Source organism: Trichosurus vulpecula, chromosome 7 (genome assembly GCF_011100635.1).
Source record: "Trichosurus vulpecula isolate mTriVul1 chromosome 7, mTriVul1.pri, whole genome shotgun sequence".
In the NCBI taxonomy this organism is placed as follows: Eukaryota; Metazoa; Chordata; class Mammalia; order Diprotodontia; family Phalangeridae; genus Trichosurus; species Trichosurus vulpecula.
In genome coordinates, this window is record NC_050579.1 from 60,262,421 (window position 1) to 60,279,739 (window position 17,319).

The 17,319-nt window shown below is 47.7% G+C and overlaps 1 protein-coding gene across 2 annotated transcripts in view; it reads right to left on the bottom strand.

Moving 5' to 3' along the window:
• KCNC4 (potassium voltage-gated channel subfamily C member 4) overlaps positions 1–17,319 on the bottom strand; it is a 71,746-nt gene that overhangs the window by 33,936 nt on the left and 20,491 nt on the right. The window contains exons 3-4 of one of the 2 annotated variants that reach the window (XM_036767453.1): positions 13,536–13,733; positions 9,650–9,819 (exon numbers count right to left, since the gene is read on the bottom strand). In XM_036767453.1, the coding sequence (XP_036623348.1) occupies positions 9,650–9,819; positions 13,536–13,733 (368 nt within the window). Of the gene's footprint in view, positions 1–9,649; positions 9,820–13,535; positions 13,734–17,319 lie in introns of those variants that run through there. The other variant, XM_036767452.1, reaches the window with a different exon arrangement.

A 17,319-nucleotide genomic window follows, 5' to 3' on the forward strand; every position in this document is an offset into this window, starting at 1 on the left:
GGAAAGAAAGAAGGAAGGAAAGAAAAAAGGGAGTTAGGAGAGAGAGAAGGAAAGATGGGGGGAAAGAAGGAAGGAAGAGGGAAGGAAAGAATGACAAAAAGAGGGAAAGAAGGAAGGAAGGAGGATAAGAGGGAGAAAAGGAAGGAAAGAGGGGAGGAAGGAGAGAAAGAGAAGGAAGGAAGGAGGGAAAGAGAGAAGGAAGAAAAGAAGGAAGGAGGGGAGGAGAAGAATGACAGAAAGAGGGAAAGAAGGAGGTAGAGAAAGAAGAAAGGAAGGAAGCTAAGAGGGAATGAAGGAAAGAAAAAAGAAGGGAGGAAAAAAGGAAGGAAGGATAGAAAGAGAGAAGGAAGGACAGGGAAAGAAGGAAGGGGGAGGGAAGGAAAGAATTACAAAAAGAGGGAAAGAAGGAAGGATGGAGGATAAAAGGGAACAAAGGAAGGAAAGAGAAAGGGGGAAGCAGAGAAAGAGAAGGGAGGAAGGAGAGAAAGAGAAGGAAGGAAGGAGGGAAAGAGAGAAGGAAGAAAAGAAAGGAGGGAAGGAAAGAATGACAGAAAGAGAAGGAATGCCTACTACTATGTACCAATCACTGTATTAAGTGCTTTACAAATATTATGCTATATATAATCTTCACAATAACCCTGGGAGGTAGCTGCTATTATCACTCCGTTTTACAGTTGAATAAACTGAGGCAGACAGAGATCAAGTGACTTGCCCAAGGTTGCACAGCTAGTTAGTGTCTGAGGCCAGATTAGAACTGACTCCAAGTCCCGCATTCCATCCACTGCAGCCTCCAGTTTTCTCTCTATGGAGAGAATTTTTAATTCAATTCACTCAAATTTCACTGTCACTTAGCATCTCAGTCTTTCAGTCTCTCATCTGAAAAATCGGGACAATCCCACTTGTAGTACTTGCCTCTCAGGATTATTGAGAGGAAAATGCTTTCCAAGCTTTAAAGCGTTCTATAGGTGAGCTTTCTTTCCCCCTGAGCTTATAGGCAAGAGTTGAAAGGCAGAGGAGGAAGAGATGTTAGAGCTCATGGGTGTGGAGCCAGAAGGACCCTCAGGGGCCATCTAGTCCAATTTATTCCTTTTATAGTGGAGGGAGCTCAGGGAGACATGTAGTAAACTTCAGAGGTGGGATTTGAACCCAGGTCCTCTGAGCCTGGAGGCAGAGCTCTTTCTCCTGTCCCATACTGCCTCCCTACATGACGCTGCTGTATATCAATGTGTGAGGAAGAAGCTGACTTAATGGAGTTGTTCTTTCCAGTTTTAAAATTCAATTCAATTAAACTAACATCTATTCTGTGCCCATAGGCTCATACTCAAATGGACCTCCAATCTCATCGACTTGGACAGTCCCTTCAACCATGCAGATAACCACCCATTCATGTCCACCTCTAGAAAGGTCACAGAAGACTGGCTTATGGCCACACTAGGGTGTATGAGAGATAAGTTCTGGAGGGCAGTAATTCTGAGGAGCAGAACACTTGCTTCATAAAATGGTTGAGGAGGAAATATCATGAGATAGAGAGGGGAGGTTGGGACCTCTCAGACAAACTCTCATAGGATTATAGACCTATAAAATGCCTCAGAGTACATCCAGTCCACCAGTTTAACAGGTAAGGAAACTGAGTCCCAAGGAGGTTAAGTTGCCTAAGATCATGCAGTATCATAGGTAGGATTTAAAACCAGTCCTTGGACTCCAGTCAGTGTCCTCTCCTCCTTTATGATTGTCCGAGCCTGAGTCTCTTTGTGCATGTCAACCTTTAGATTGTAAACTCCCAGAGGGGAGGTCCTGGGTCCCAGCCAGTTGTACATGTGCCAAGTGCATGAGTAAAGGCATTCCCCTGGTACAGCAGAAAGGAAAGGGAGAGGCCATTCACACAGCAAGGGCATTGAGACAGCTCCAAATCTCTTTATTGGGGCTTGACCACAGTATAACAGCCAGAGGCATGCGGACAGACCAGCAGGTCCTGGCCAGAGTATTGCCTTGGACACAGAGAGAGGTAACAGTTTTAGAAAAGTACTGACAGACACCGGGGAAGATTGGTTAGGGGAGAGGGGAAGGGGTGCTGAGGTGAGGGGCAGAGGCCAAGGCAGAAGGAGCAGCCCTGACTCTGCTATTGCACACATCCCCTGGCCCAAGGTCAGGAAGTAGAGTATTGCAACTCAATCTCATTTCATCCCGAGGCTTCCACGGGTCCTCGGACCCCTGAGCCGGACGGACAGACAGACACCCCTCCCCATGAGTCCGCCTGGCAGCATCTTTGAAAACAAATGTAGAGGGAAACAACACGCAGAAATACAATAACAAAGTGACCCCTGTCTGTGGAGTAGATGGTTCAGGAGAGGAACATGGGCAGGGGATCCCTCATCCCATTCCCCTGACCAGGACAACACTGACCACAAGCCAGAGGGGTAGGAGTACTAGGTCCTGTTTGAAGGGGATCACCAGGACAAGGGTGGCAGTCTGAATCTCTGTCAGGCTCTGCCTGCCCCTGATACATGTGGGTCGGGATAGGAGAACATATAGACACAGAGTGAATGGCTAAACCCAAGTCAAGCCTGATGTGGAAGCAGGAACCACACCAGCCAACCAGCCAGTTTACAGCTGGAATTCTACCGGTAGGTTCTGGACACTTCAGAAAAATAAATGTGGAACTGGGAGCAAGAAAGGAGATAGGACCCTAGTATTTTGGGTTGATGGGGAATAGCAGAGGCTGACACAAAAGACAGACCACCAAGCAACACATGCACTACAAACAGGGATACATCATGTAAGAATATAGAATATATATGTATATATATGCATATAGATCTTTTAATGTACAATAGAATAAGCCATCAGACCCATCCTGGGCCATAGGCTGTGTGTGTATGTGTGCGTGCGTATTTTTTCCAACAGTTCTGCACAAACAAGGATTTCCAATTCTTTCCCAGTGAAAGATCCTTGCCTGGTTTCCAGGGTTTTCCCTAAGCCTCTTGCATTGTCTCTCTCCATGCTCCTGGCCTCCACGTGAGCCAAACTTTAAGAGAAGGTGAGGACCTCGGCCTGGGCATAATTGGATGAGAGGACGTCTTGGCAGGTCTCTGTTTAAAGAGCACAGGTGTGAGTTACCGGTATGCATACTTTCCCATCAACATTGCCTTCTTTGGGGATAGGATGAAAGGCGAGAACAAATTAGAAGGGAGAAACCCGCAACCCACAGGTGATGGGGCCAGGAGCCCAGTTGTATGTAGCTGACAAATGGCCACCTGCATCTGGGCTGAAGGACTTGGGAGGAGCTGGTAGCAATTAACTATTAAAAACACCATCCCCTTCCTCCTCTCCTTATTCCCTCTTTTTTCACACCCACATATCTCTCATGGCTGACCCTGCCCAGGGCCACTTGGCCTACATAACAAGGGGCTGGGAATATAAAGATGAAATTCAAAATATCTCTGCCCTCAAGTTGCACAGTGTACCTACTAAGGGAGAATCTGATGTGTATGAAGATAAATATAAGATACAGTAGAGAATGATAAAAAAGACAGACACAAAGTGCTCTTGGAAAATTTGTGGAGGGAGAGAACAGTTCTCTACCTCCAGATGTGTTCAGGCACCTATATCTAGAAGGCCCCCTGGTCCCTCTAACCATGGAGAGCCCCTGAAAGAGATGAGGGCACAGCTTGGCAGACAATCATGGGGGTTATTGGGATGGCCTCTGAGCTGTCACAGGATTCCTACCAGCCTCAGTGGAGCTGTCCTACAGTGTTCCCTGACCCTGTACACAGCCTGCTGTATCCTACCAGCTTCATCTCCCACCCTAGCTGGGGCACAAGGGAAATATGTGCAAGCTATCTATTTCCTGCAAGAGACAGGAAACTAAAAAAAACAAAGCAACGCATGTCCTGCCTACTTTCCCTGTCAGTGCATGGAGGGCCAAGAGCCAATGAAGAACCAGATATCCTGTGAGTTGGAGAAATGACAAATTTAGGCCCTGGGTAGTCCCATCCACACCTCCTTCCAGCTTTCAGGACCCTTCCTAGAATTCTTCATCTCCCACGAATGTCCTAGAAACTGTGTGAATCCAGAAAACCAAAGATGGATCCAAGATGGCATCTTGGAGATAACCTCCCCCTGTTGTCAATCAACATTTCTTGAAGGCTAGGGGGTAGGCCCTTACCTTGCTCTGTATCTATCTATGGAGGTCCTGCACAAAGTTGGGTAGTAAGCCAAAGGTTTACAAAGTTCTCTCCTCACAACAGCCCTATGAGGCAGGCAGTGTGGTTATCATTATCCTCATTTCATAGAGGAGTAAACAGGCTCTGAGAGCTTAAGGGATTTTCCCATAGCCATACAATGATGCTGCGCTAGAGATTTAAACCCAGGTTTCTTCTAACTCCACATCTAATGCTCTTTCCATTAGGAGATGCTATTTCTCCAATCATCCAAAGACATGCCTCATTCTATGGGACCCCATGCCTAGTATTCCTGTCCTAGGATCCCAGCCTCCTTCAGGTCACCAGGCACCCGGGTCCCTTCTTGTCGCAGGCACCAGGAAGACAGTGTGGCTCAGAGGAAAGAACAAAAAACTTGGAAGTCACGCCAGACCTGTTATTTCCTACGTGGGTAGGACCTTGAGCAAGTTACAAGCTCTCTGGGGCTTGAACTGGCTGGCTTCTGAGGTCCCTTCCAGCTCCAGATCCACTATCTTCATGGGATCATAGCTCCAGAAGGGATCTCTGATCCCTGCATTTTATAAATGAGGCTCAGGGCATTTGCCTAAGTGACTTGCCCAAGGTAGCGCAGGTAAAGGCCAGAAGTGGAATTTGCACCCATATTCTCTAACTGCATCATCAGTATTCTTTCCGCTGTACAGGAGATGGACAACAAACCCCAGTTTAGCTGGTCCAAAGCAGGTTACTCGTCCTGTCAGGTATAAAGGGGATGGAGGAAGGCCTTCCATCTGCTCCCAACTCTGCCTCCCAAGTCTGTTATACTATCTTATCCCTTCTCTCATCTTCTACCACAGCCCAATGCCTTGGGGAAACCACCTGGGGCCAGGCGTCGGGTTTTAGGAGGGGATAAATGAAGAGACTCCCATTGGTCTGAAAGTTCACCTACATCCTCCCAATGTCAAGTGCTCCCAAGGCAAGGCTGTGTGAAATATAAAAGGAAGCAACTGAGCCAGGCTAAAGGGAGGGAGGAAGGGACCTGGGGAAAGAAGATAATAAGATCTGGAAGAAAAGATCCAGGCTGGAATCCTGACTTTGTTACTACCAGTGTGGCTTTCGGCAAGGCATCTAACCTCTCTGAGCCCCGGGCTCTTCATCTGAAACATGAGGGGAGTTGGACCAGACGGTTTTAGGGTCCTTTCTACATCTGTAATCCTATGTAACCCCTCTGGGGCTTGTCTGTAAAACGTGGGAATTGGACCAGAGGGTCTCTTCCAGCCATAGATCCTATGGTCTAGTGCTTCCATGGGATCCCACTTTTGGGAAATGATTCCCTGCCCCCATTCCCACGATTCTTCCCCTGGGCTATCTGACAGAGTAGAAGGGTACTTATGAAGCCCCTTAAAACAGGGAATCCCCATTCTAGCAGCTTTGCCTGCCTAGTCGACTTGCCAGAAGCAAGGGATGAGCTAAGTGAATAGAAGCAGGGAAAGAACTGGGCCCTCCCTGGAAGCAGTGTTCCTTGTCCTTCCTGGACACAATGAAAGTCAATAATGTACTCTTGGTATACTGGCACTGGTCCCGGTGCCCTAATTAGCCTTCCTCTGTCTTCTGGATCACTGGTGCCCCGAGATATGATGCCCTTAGAAAGGATTCCTGACCAGCGGCATGGCCAACCCTGGACCCACACCACTTTCCTCTCTGGCTTCAGCAATGCGTCAGCAGGAGATAGCTTCTAAAACTGTAGAGCTCTGTCTGGCCCTAGGGCTACCTCTCTCAATGAGACAGAGGACCCAAAAAGGGCCCCTTCCCCCCATGCTAACTCTAGTACTTTGGTCCCAAGTGCAAAGCTCATCCTAAGACCCCACCTATCCTCAAGTCAGGACTGGAGAGCATCCTGTCAAATCCTCAAATTGGAGAAAACAAATCCTGTACCCAACAGAGACCAGAAGCCTAATGGCCAGCCCCAGATGGGTAGGTAGCTGGGCGAGGAACCAAGATAGGTAGCATCCTGTCAAATCCTCAAGTTGAAGAAACTGAGTCCTGGATCCAAGAAAGGCTGAAAGGCTATTGGCCAATCTAGATGGGTGGGTGGGACAAAACCCAACAATCTCCCTTCCTATCTGAAGGGCCTTATCCCAAACCTTAGCGATCCTAACACCCTAATAGACAACAGGCAATGTCCTTTCTAGGCTGACCCACACAGGGGATGCACCCTGCAGACTCTACATACAGTCAGCACTCAATAAATGCTTGGAAGTTAATTTGGTCCCTTCCCCCACCACTCATGCCCCAACAATGTTTTACTAAAGATAGATTTCAATTTAACAAACATTTATTATGTGCCTGCTTGCCCAGGGCATTGTGTGCTGGGGGAGACACAAAGTTTGGGTAAGACACTGTTCTTGCCCCCATGGAGCTTACTATCTAATGGAAGATATAGAACACATGTTATTGTATGATATGCAACATATAAGCAAATAAGATGTACCAAAGTGCCTAAAATTATTTGAAGAGGGAAAGGTTATTTTTTTCTGATGAGGGACTGCTTCACAGGGGAGGCTGGTATTTCTACAGAAGTGAAGACAGTGGGCATAACCAGCTGTAATTAGGCCTCCTTAGTGTGGGCCTGTCTCTGAGCCCCTCCAGATCTTGGTGGTGGGCAGGGGGAAAGGGAGATACAGAGACCTCAAGTCATTACCTAGCTATGAGTTAGAAGCCATTGTGAAAGGGCCGGCCTCACCTCAGCACCAGCCCAAAGCAGGCTGCCTCAGGCCAGCTGGACTCATGACAAGGGCAGCCTGCTCAAGGATGGTGCCCCTACAGGGGCAGAAAGGGTGGCAGCAGGGAGGACTGTGGAAACTTGGGCTCCTGACAGCTCCTGAGGTCACCACAGAAATAGCCAACTCAATTCTCTGAAACAGAGAGTCGGAGGAGAAAATAGCTAGGCTCGGGTGGGGGTTACAGTGTGCTCTCAGCTCAGGCTGTCCCAGGCCAGGGCCAAATTACCCCCCTGGCGCCCTTGGCTTTCCCGCTCCCCTCCCAGGAGACTCTCTGCATGCTCCAGGGCTGCCTGCCTTTCTACTCATTGGTTCTTTTAGCCCTCAGGGCATTCCTTCCCATCTCTGGAGGACTCATGGATGGGCACACTCTCAACCACTTTGTGAATCTTAAAGTGCTATTGTAAATATTGGCTATCTTTATTATTATTAGTATTTCTGAGGACCTCACTGGGAAAAGCATTGTTCAGATGCTTCCCCTTTATCCCTCCAGGGAGCATCACACTCTGGGGGGTGGGGCTGGGGGTACACAGGCTGGTGCACAGGCACCAGCATCCCCAGAGAACCCAGGCCATCCCAGCAGCCAGCACAAGGCTTATCTGGAAGGGAGCATCTAAAGCAGGAGCCCCCTGGGCAGAGGCCTCACTCCTGCCAAGAAGGAAAGTCCCCCACCTTCACCCCCCAATTTCTCTCTTCCAAAGCTCCCCAATTATTATTGCTGCTCCACTCCCAGAACTTGCTTCATTGCTGTAACTCTGCCTCTGCCAACTCTGGAAGGAGCAGAGACGGACGGTTAGTCATTCCCACTAAGTTGCATAATGCCAATTCTAAAAATTGCCAAGCACATAACTCCACTGTCAGATCTAATCCCCGTCAGGTAGATCATGAAGTGTCTCCACTGAGAAGTTTCTCGGGTCTTTCAGAAGGCCCAGGTGCTAGACCAGCTCAGGCACTCTGAGGGTCGGGAGGACCCCACTGGGAAGCCTGGCTCAGTTGGCAAGCCTTACATGCTCCCCGTGGTAGGGATGCTACCGCAGAGGCCCGGCCTCAAAAGGATAACCCCGTCCTTGGCTAAGTGGCAAGTAGGGACCAGGCGGGAAATCAATTCTCTCCTGTCTCCTTCAGCTGCGACTGAGGCACACACATGCTTACTTAGTGACTCACAAACCTGTTGTGCTCCCAGATCGGGATCGTTAGGTAAATGAATACACTTAATTATAGAAATTAGATGAGTCTCTGCTTCTGGCAGAAATAGAGAGAGGAGAGGCTGGGTGGGAACAGTAGGTGACTCAGAGGCAGGCAGGGCGGGGAGTTTGGCAGGAGAGGAGGGGTTTGGGGAGAGGGGGCTGTATCAAGAAGGGAAATATAGACATTAACATGGGAATTAGATGAAAACAGAGGAGTGGCTGGGGTTCTGATTATTGCTTTGTGGCCTGGCCTGTGAACCCAGCAGGGATGTGTGGGGAGTGGGAAGGGGGTTGCCTGGAACAGCCAGGCAGAAGGGGAGATCATATGAAAGTTGTGCTTTCTGTAGAACGTAGTCATTGTCTCTTGAGTCATCAGTCAGCAGAGGTCAGAGTGGAGAGCTCCAGAAGGTAGCCCATTCCTCCTCCATTACCACAGGGTCCTGTCCCTGGTCTAGTCCTCCAGGATGGAAAGGAACATTATGGGAGGGTAAAGTAAAGCTTCTAGGCCTCCCCCACCCTCATCTACCAGAGAGAAAGAGAGAGAGAGAGAGAGAGAGAGAGAGAGAGAGAGAGAGAGAGAGAGGGAAGGGAAGGGAAGGGAAGGGAAGGGAAGGGAAGGGAAGGGAAGGGAAGGGAAGGGAAGGGAAGGGAAGGGAAGGGAAGGGAAGGGAAGGGAAGGGAAGGGAAGGGAAGGGAAAGGAAGGGGGGAGAGAGAGAGAGAGAGAGAGAGAGAGAGAGAGAGAGAGAGAGAGAAGGGAAGGGAAGGAAAGGGAAGAGAGAAAGGAGAGAGAGAAAGGAGAGAGAGAGAAAGGAGAGAAAGAATGATGGATCTAAGAAGAGAGGTGAATGAAAGCCCATTTATGGCAAGAATATTGCTTTAAGTGGGCCCAACTCTTGCAGGGAGATAGACAGACATACAAAGACATCCTTGCATGGCCTATTTCATTACTGGATAAAGGCAGCATGGAAATGGAATGTATTTGTTGCAATTAAAAAAATAAATGTCTAAGGTAAGAAAGGTGCTAAGGCCCCAGCATAGTTCAGCAGGCTCGAGGATATATATGTGTGTGGGCACCACCTGGGTATGCACCCATATGGTGCTGCCCAGAACAAAGATGGCAGGGAATAGCAGGGAGAGAGGGAGCCCTGAGACAGATGAGGGCCAGGGGCTGGAAGAGTCTTACTCTTTGTCCTCTCAGGATGAACGTAGAGACCTGAGGGGAGCAGCAGAGTGGAGTTCTCTGCTTTTGGTCAATGACTCCAGAGCTGGGAATTCTGAAGAGTCGGATGCTGTTGGAGTAAGAAGCCCCAAGTGGGCCAAAGTCTGAAGGCTGTTATGTCTGAACAGGGGAGGAGTGGGGGCTGGGAAGGGATGGTGTAGGGGGCTGAGAAGCATCACTATGGGCAGCATGAGTCATGGGGAGGAGAGGGGGAAAGGCAGGCATGGGAGAGGCAGAGGGAGGGCGAAGAGGATGAGGGTGAGCTGGAGCAGCCTCGATGCACGGTGGCGCTGGAGACGGGTTGGTTAAGGAGCAGCGTGTCCATGTGTCGGGCCCGTTAGAGAATGGAAGGGGTGGGAGAGCAGGAGCTTTCTTGGAGGGTAGGGTGAGCTGTAGCGCGATGTGAGTGGAGAGAGCCCCAGACTTGTTCCTGCTGCTCCGGATATGTTGTTTAGGCTTCGGGACTTTTCACAGCCTTGGTGAAGAAAAGGCAGACGCGTGATGAGACAGAGGCTTCACTGCCCAGTTAGGCTATGAAGTACTTTCACCAAGGGGCACTGAAAGGGAACCCCCAGGGTCAAATGTCCCCTGGTTTACCAGCTCTTATTTCCCACCTGGGAACAAATTCTTCCCCTCCCAGGGAAAAATGTATGGAATAAATCTTTCTTGCACAGAGAACTTGGCCTGATGTGATTCTCATACTCACTAACCCTCTACCTTGCCCCATCCCACCTCTGCCATGTCTTCATTCCTAGACAGGCCTCCCCTGACCTTGAGCATCCCTCACTCAAACCATCTTCCTCCTTTTCTAATAGTGGGGGGTAGAGGCAGCTGGCTAGGGGGCACTGAGTGGCGTCTCTGCTGAGGAGTTCTTGTGAAGTCAGCTTGCGTAACACTATGGGCCAGGCCCCACTGCTGCTCCCCACCATGCTGTTTCCAAACTGGGCTCGGGTACTAGGTTCAGGGAAAGTTGCCGAGCATTGGGGGTTCGAGAATGCTAATTGCCACACTTGCTTAGCAAGGCCTGTTTCCCGGCAACCCACCTGTTCCCTCATGAAGGTCACTCTAATTGGCTAAGCAACGTATTTGTTACCAAGGAGCTGTGTAGAGGCATCTCGCAAACACGGTGGCTGAGCCCAGTGGGTACCCCAGAGGGCTCTTCTCCCTGAGGCACAGGCTGTGTTGGCAGCAGGAGACAGGTTTTCCCTTCTCCACAAACATACACATACGGAGAGCACTTGCTCTTACTACATGCCAACATGTGGACGCCCCCAGAGCCAGATGCCACTTCTCCAGCTTTTGTCCTCTCTGCCCCCATCCTTGCCACCTCCCCATTCACTGATGCAACCTTGAAACACATCAGGGTGCTGTGTACCCTTCCATGTATGCTATTGAAACAGAAGCCCACGGAAGACCTGTTTCTTCTGCTGATGTCACTCACACACACAGGGATCACACGTGCTGCAGAAAGCACAGGTCTGAACACATCCATGCACATAGACCCATATGCACTAAGGCCCTCGCTGGCTCCCGTACTCCCTAGTGCTTGGGGCAGTGCTCTTTCCTTGTGGAAAGGTAGAAAATCATAGAATCATAGATGTACAGCTGGAAGGGACTTGGGAGGCCATTTCCACCTCTCTCATTTTATAGATCAGGAAATGACTAGCCCAAGGTCACACAGGTAATAAGTATTGGAGGTATGCTTTGAACCCAGGTCTGTTCTCTGTACTGAAACCTAGGCCCTCACCACTGGGATGAGGTGCCATGTCTGAGAAAGAAGAGTGGAAAACCTTGTTTGGGAGTGGACTCATCTTACCCTTACTAAGGATGGGGGCAGAACAAAGAGCCATAGAGGAGGGCTTGGGCCAGTTGACTCAGGTGGACAGAGAAAGGAGCCATCTGCTCAGACAATATTTAGCCATTGAACTGAACCTGGGAACACTTCTTTCATGGGGCCAAAACCCCTCAGGCCTCTTCTTTACCTCAGTATGAGGGTCAGCCACCTGATTATACCCCAGTCCCCAATCTCCTGGTCATTCTTGGACCAGGCAGGGCACACCTGGGCCCCGGAAGTGGAGCAGGAGCTAAAGAAAAATTTCCTGTGAGAGCCTGTCCCCCACTGCCAAGAGCTCTGGGCTGATTCTTAATGGGGATAATTGTCAACCCCAGCACTCTAGGACTAGGCTCATTTTGGTCTCACCACTCTCAGTATGTTGCAGACCACTCTTTCTGGTCCCTATTTCACAGAGACCATCACCAAGGCAAAGAAACAAGTGATTCCCCCAGGATGATATAGCAATTCATGCTGGGGCCAAAACTGAATGTCCGATCTGGGTACCAGCTGGTACCCCTCTCTTACATGGGGGCCAGCCTAAGTAGGCATGCTGCCCAAAGGAGCTGAGTACATGAATCAAATAAGGCTAAAATACCCCCCTCCAGGGTCTGATTATTATCCATTTAGCCTTGAGATTTCCTCTCTGAGTAGGCCTATGAGTTTCTAACTGCAGGCATACACCACCCTGCCACTGTTAACTTATTCCATGAAAAGATGACTTCAGGAAAAACAATGTTACTGAGAGGCCATTAGCTTAATACTCATGAAACATTCTTCTCATGGAAGGTAAATTACTAGAAGGCTGGGTGGAAGAAGGAGCTGGTAGGCATCTGGACAGAGTCAATGTTATGGCCCTGGGAGGGGAAAGGTGGGGACCGGCTAAGGAAAAGTACCGGGAATGAATGACGAAGAACTAGGAATTGGGTACTCTGGGCCCGTGTCTGGAGAGGGAAAGACAGGGAAGGACTGAGTTGGGTAGAGGGGTTTGGGCAGTCCTGTTGGCCAGGGATAAATGTTCAGGGCTGATCTGGGCATAAAAATATTAGGACATGGGAGGTCAGAGGTATGGAGGATGTGGGGTACAGGGTGGAGGCACTCCCAGAAACTGAACCTCATCTTCAGCATTAACAAAGGGGTTGAACACATTTAAAGTGGGGATTTGGTTGTGATATAGAAGCAATTGTATTGTCAGGTGCCATTGACAGAAGCAGCTTTTAGATGCGTTTCAACCATTGTTCCTTAGATCCTGTAATTCAGCTGTTTAAATCCCCAGAGGCCGGGAGCTGAGCTCACTGTCCCAGGGTGACCTAGGAAATCCAGGCAGATGATGATGATGAAGAAGAAGATATCTCAGCATCAAACCTAGCCCAAGGTCAAAAGTGTTAGAGGTAGAATTCAAACACAGGTCCTCACCAGAGTCAATACTCTGTGCTGGCAGGTATTGGGTATGGACTGGTCTGGCCTAGCACTGGAGATGTAGGCAGGCTAAGGAAGGCCTCCTCAATGGCTTCTTCCTCTCTGCTTAACCGTTCCAAACTATGAGGAACTTGACCCTTCTGGGCTAGCCTGAGCCCAAGGTCTGATCCTTATCCAGAAGTGGCATTCTATTTTAGAGGGCCGATTTTTTTATTCTTCCCTCATCCAGGGTTATCTAGCAGTCCTGCCTTTGGAACAGCTGTGAACTCTCCTTCTAGTGGGGGTTATCTGGAAGAAAATGGCCTGGAAAATCCCGGCAGACTGGAAAGACATTTCAGGGCTCCAGAAGTATCTCATGCCCAGACCAAACCTAGCCCGGAGCACCAAAAATGAACTGGAACCTGACTAAGCCCCCTAAGAAAGGAAAGGCCCAGAGCTCAGGAGCAGAGGAGAAGGGCCTGGTGGTGATATCAGAGGTGGAAGCCAGTGGAGCAAGAGAGATGAATGAGGAAAGCAGGGCTTTCCTTATGGGAATGGGGGTAGACCAAACTGGACTTAAGCTGTGAGTACTGGGAAGGGTCAAACAGCCAGAGTCAACAGTATAGGAGGGCCAAGAAGTGAAAAATTGAGGAAGAAAGAAGGCAATTAAACTGAGGTTTATAGAGAGGAGATACATCCCTGGAAGAATAGGCTTAGTGTGGGGTACATATTAGAACTGGTGGTCAGTATAAGGGGTGGAGGAGAAGGGGGCAGGAACAGCCACAAACAGAAGCTGGGGGCAGATAAGCCTGAACCTAACTCAAAGCTTTGGACATGGGGCTATCATGTTGAGAAGAGAGTGGAAAGGGCCCCACCCTGGGACCCCCTCACCCAGACTCTGGCTCCCCTGTCCCTAGATGCCCTCCTTCCCACCTCACACTGGACAGCAGAGCCTTCCTTACCTTTTCGGACACTGCCATCAGCACAAGCATAGTCTCCAGCGCTGAGCAGAAAACAGGTGGCTGCTTTCTTGTTCTTGTCCCTGGTGCTGGAACGGCGCATGGCCCTTCGTTCCTCTGTGGCTGAAGCCAGGGGCTGGGTGAGGCAGGCCCCCTCCTCATCTGACAGGACCACATTTGCATCTCCATTTTGCTTGGAATCTGTTAAGGGTGGGGAGGAGAGGGGAAATACAGAATGGATTAAAAGGTCTGCACCCATGGGGGAGGAAGGGGCAATGCTTCTCTTGCTTGAGGTGGGTCAGTTCTGAATTTGGTGACTGCCAGGTGGACCCTTCCTCATGGGGGCTTGTTCCCCTTTCCTGGCACCCCAGCTCTAGCCCTTCTGCCCCTTCATCTCATGATGAAGATCAAGGGGGATGACCTAAAATTGTTGGGTCAGGGCCTTTTAGCTCTGGGCAAGGAGCTATCCTTACAATACCACATCCCCTCTTGCCTATCCATAGAAGCCTCCCATTCTGGATAGAAATGTCATTTTAGACATATCATAGTATAGCAGATAGACAAAGTCTTAGAGTCAGGAAGATTTGGGTTTAGATCCTGCCTCAAACACTTACTAGTTTTATAACTCTTGGTAACTCACTTAAAATCTCTAGATTTGGGTTTTCTTGTCTGCAAAATGAGAATTGGACTTGATGACTTAAAGTTCCCTGGTATCTCTAAGTCTATGAGCTTATGAAGATGAACCCATGACCTTTACCATACACCCAGGGATAGAGGGCCTGACCCTCTTTCCAGGCCCCTCAATCTAATGCTGGTGCTAGCTTTTCTGCTTGGCTACTGCTACCTCATCTTCTAACACTTTCTATGGAAGAGAAATCATGGCACAGATGAAATAAACAAGTAGATAAGCGATTTGTGACTTGAGAACGTCTCACGCAATTTTGGGCATCTTTCTAAGAGCCATTTGCTTCCAGGTGGGCCCCTCTTTCTGATGATCTTCCCCTTTTCTTTAGACCTTCACTCCAGCTTCTCCCCTCTTGACCTTCTGGTGAAGTCTAGCATACAGGCAGGGCTACCTACCTCCCAGACTGCTTATGAGGCTCAAAGGAGATACTGGGTGGAAAAGTGCTTTGGAAAGGTTAAGCTTCTTTATCGACGTAGGGGACTGTCATCATTATTGTTCTTAAGAGCTTCTATTGCCTCTAAGTCAAATTTACACTGTATTTTTCTTGTATGCATTTTAATATAATTGGATAAAGAGATGGATGGATAGACAGCTAGATGGATGGATGGATAGAGAAACACATGGATAGATAGAAAGATAGCTAGAGAGATAGATGTATATATAGAGAGATAGATGGATGGATAGATAGGTAGGCAGAAGAAAAAAGAAAGAAAAGAAAGGAGAGAAGGAAAAAAGAGGAAGAAAGGAAAGAAGGAGGAAAGAAAAAGAAAGAAGGAAGGAAGGAAAGAAAGAAAGAAAGAAAGAACAAAGGAAGGAAGAAAGAACAAAGGAAGGAAGGAAGGAAGGAAGGAAGGAAGGAAGGAAGGAAGGAAGGAAGGAAGGAAGGAGAAAGAAACAATATAAGGTCCTTGAAGGCAGGGGCTATTTCCTTTATGTCTTTGTATCCTTAAAACCTTGCACAATGCCTTCAACCAAACCAACCCATCAATCAAATAAGCATTTAATAAAAATTAGCTAATGTTAGCTATAATTTATATAGCACTTTAAGGTTTGTAAAGTACTTTGTGTATGCTATCCCATTTATCTTCACAACAACCTTGTGAGTAGTTGCTATTACCTTCCCTGTTGTGCATTTATAAGGCGTCTACTGTGTGTCAGGTACTGCACACATAAGCCCTCAATAGATGCTTGTTGAATGGTTAGTTGATTGACAAGAGAGATCAGGGAAGCTTTTATTTTACTGTATTGTAAAAAAAAAGAAATATTTCTTTCCAATTATTATATAGTGTGGTTTTCTTTTTAGCTTTTTATAAATTTAGTCTTCTTTTTTTTCAATTAACAGCACTTATTTTGTCTACTTCCCACTTCTGCCATACCTTAATTGAACACACACAAAAAAGAAAAAGAAAACCCTTGTAATACATATCTACAGTTAAGCAAAGCAAGTTCCCTCAAGTGAGGGGCATCTTAAGACCTAATCAATAAGGTAGCCCATAGGCAAATTGGGGTAGCTTCCATCACACTTGGCCTGGATCAAGCCTCCATGGGAGTCTTGAAGTGAGTTTATTTTCCTGAGCAAACATCTCTGATGGGGAGGGTGGGGAGAAGACTGTGGTTGGGGCACTTCAAGCATGGAGAACCAGCCTAGGATTAAACATCCAGGTCCCATCTATGTTCTCAAATTTTCTGATTAAATAATGGAGCACTAACTCTATTCTACATAAGAATCCCAACAAGATATCATGGTCTTCCAAGACAAATGGCTTTTCACTATGGGGCTCCCCTGTTATAGATGGAAGTCCATTAGAGAAACCACCTGGAGACTCAGATTTCAGCCTTCCTGTGTCATGCCTAACTCTGGGCTTCCTGGCTCCTTGCCAGCCACAAGCTCTGGACCAGCCCTCCATGCTGTGGTCTTACTAGCTTTCTTGGGAATTTGGCAGCCCAAATCCAGCCAGGCCTAGGACTGCTACAATTCCTTCAGGATAGTGCCAGTCAGGATAAAAGAGTCATGAAGACTTGAGTTCAAATTCTGCCCCAGACATTAGCTGTGTGACCCTTGGCAAATCAATTAACCCCTGCCTCAGTTTCCTCAACTGAAAGGTGAGAATGATAATAACAGTATCTGCTTCTCAGGGTTGCTGAAATAGTATTTGTGAAGCTCAAATGAGATAGTAGATATAAAAGTGCTTTAAAAAGTTTAAACCTCTTTACCAATGTAAGGGATTGTCATTATTATTCTTAAGAGCTGCTATTACCTCCCTGCTAAATTTATATTGTATTTATCTTGTATATGGTTTAAATATAATTAGATAGATACACAGAATATAATCTCCTCAAGGGCAGGGATGGTTTTATTTTTGTGTGTGTCCGTAGCACCCAGCACAATGTTTTGGACAGTGCCTGGTATAGCCTAGTGGCTAAGCAATGCTTGTTTCCTTCCTTCCAGGCTTTTGGACTCTGAAACTATGATTCCCACTCTCTCTTGTCTGTTCACAAGTTCCAGACAGTATTATGAGGTGTCTAGCAGCCTAACTAATTAAGTTTTAAACCAGATAGCACCTTGGACAGCACCTGTGGCCTCTCCTCATTCTGTAGACAAGGAAACAGCTCTAGAAATGTTGTATAATTTGCCCAAGGTCACAACGAGTCAGGATTGGAACCTAGGGTGACTTTCTACCATACCACACTCCACCTAGACTGAATGGGATCAAAATGATGGTAAAAAAAATATCAGAGCTGATCCACATACAGAGAAAGAATTCCGTAGAGTCTGAATGCAGATCGAAGCATACTATTTTCTTTTCTTTTTTTTTTCTTTCTCATGGTTTTTCCCTTTTGTTCTGATTCTTCTTTCACAATATAACTAATGTGAAAATGTTTAATATGACTATACATGTATAGCCTATATCAGATTGCATGCCATCTTGGGGAGGGGAGGGGGGGAATTTAAAACTCAGAATCTCGTAAAAGTGAATGTTGAAAACTAAAAATAAATTTTTAAAAATACAATATCAGAGCTGGGGACCTGACAGTGGCAAGAAAACCTCATTCTAATACCAGCTGTCATTTTATCACCTGTGTAACCTTGGGCAAATTACT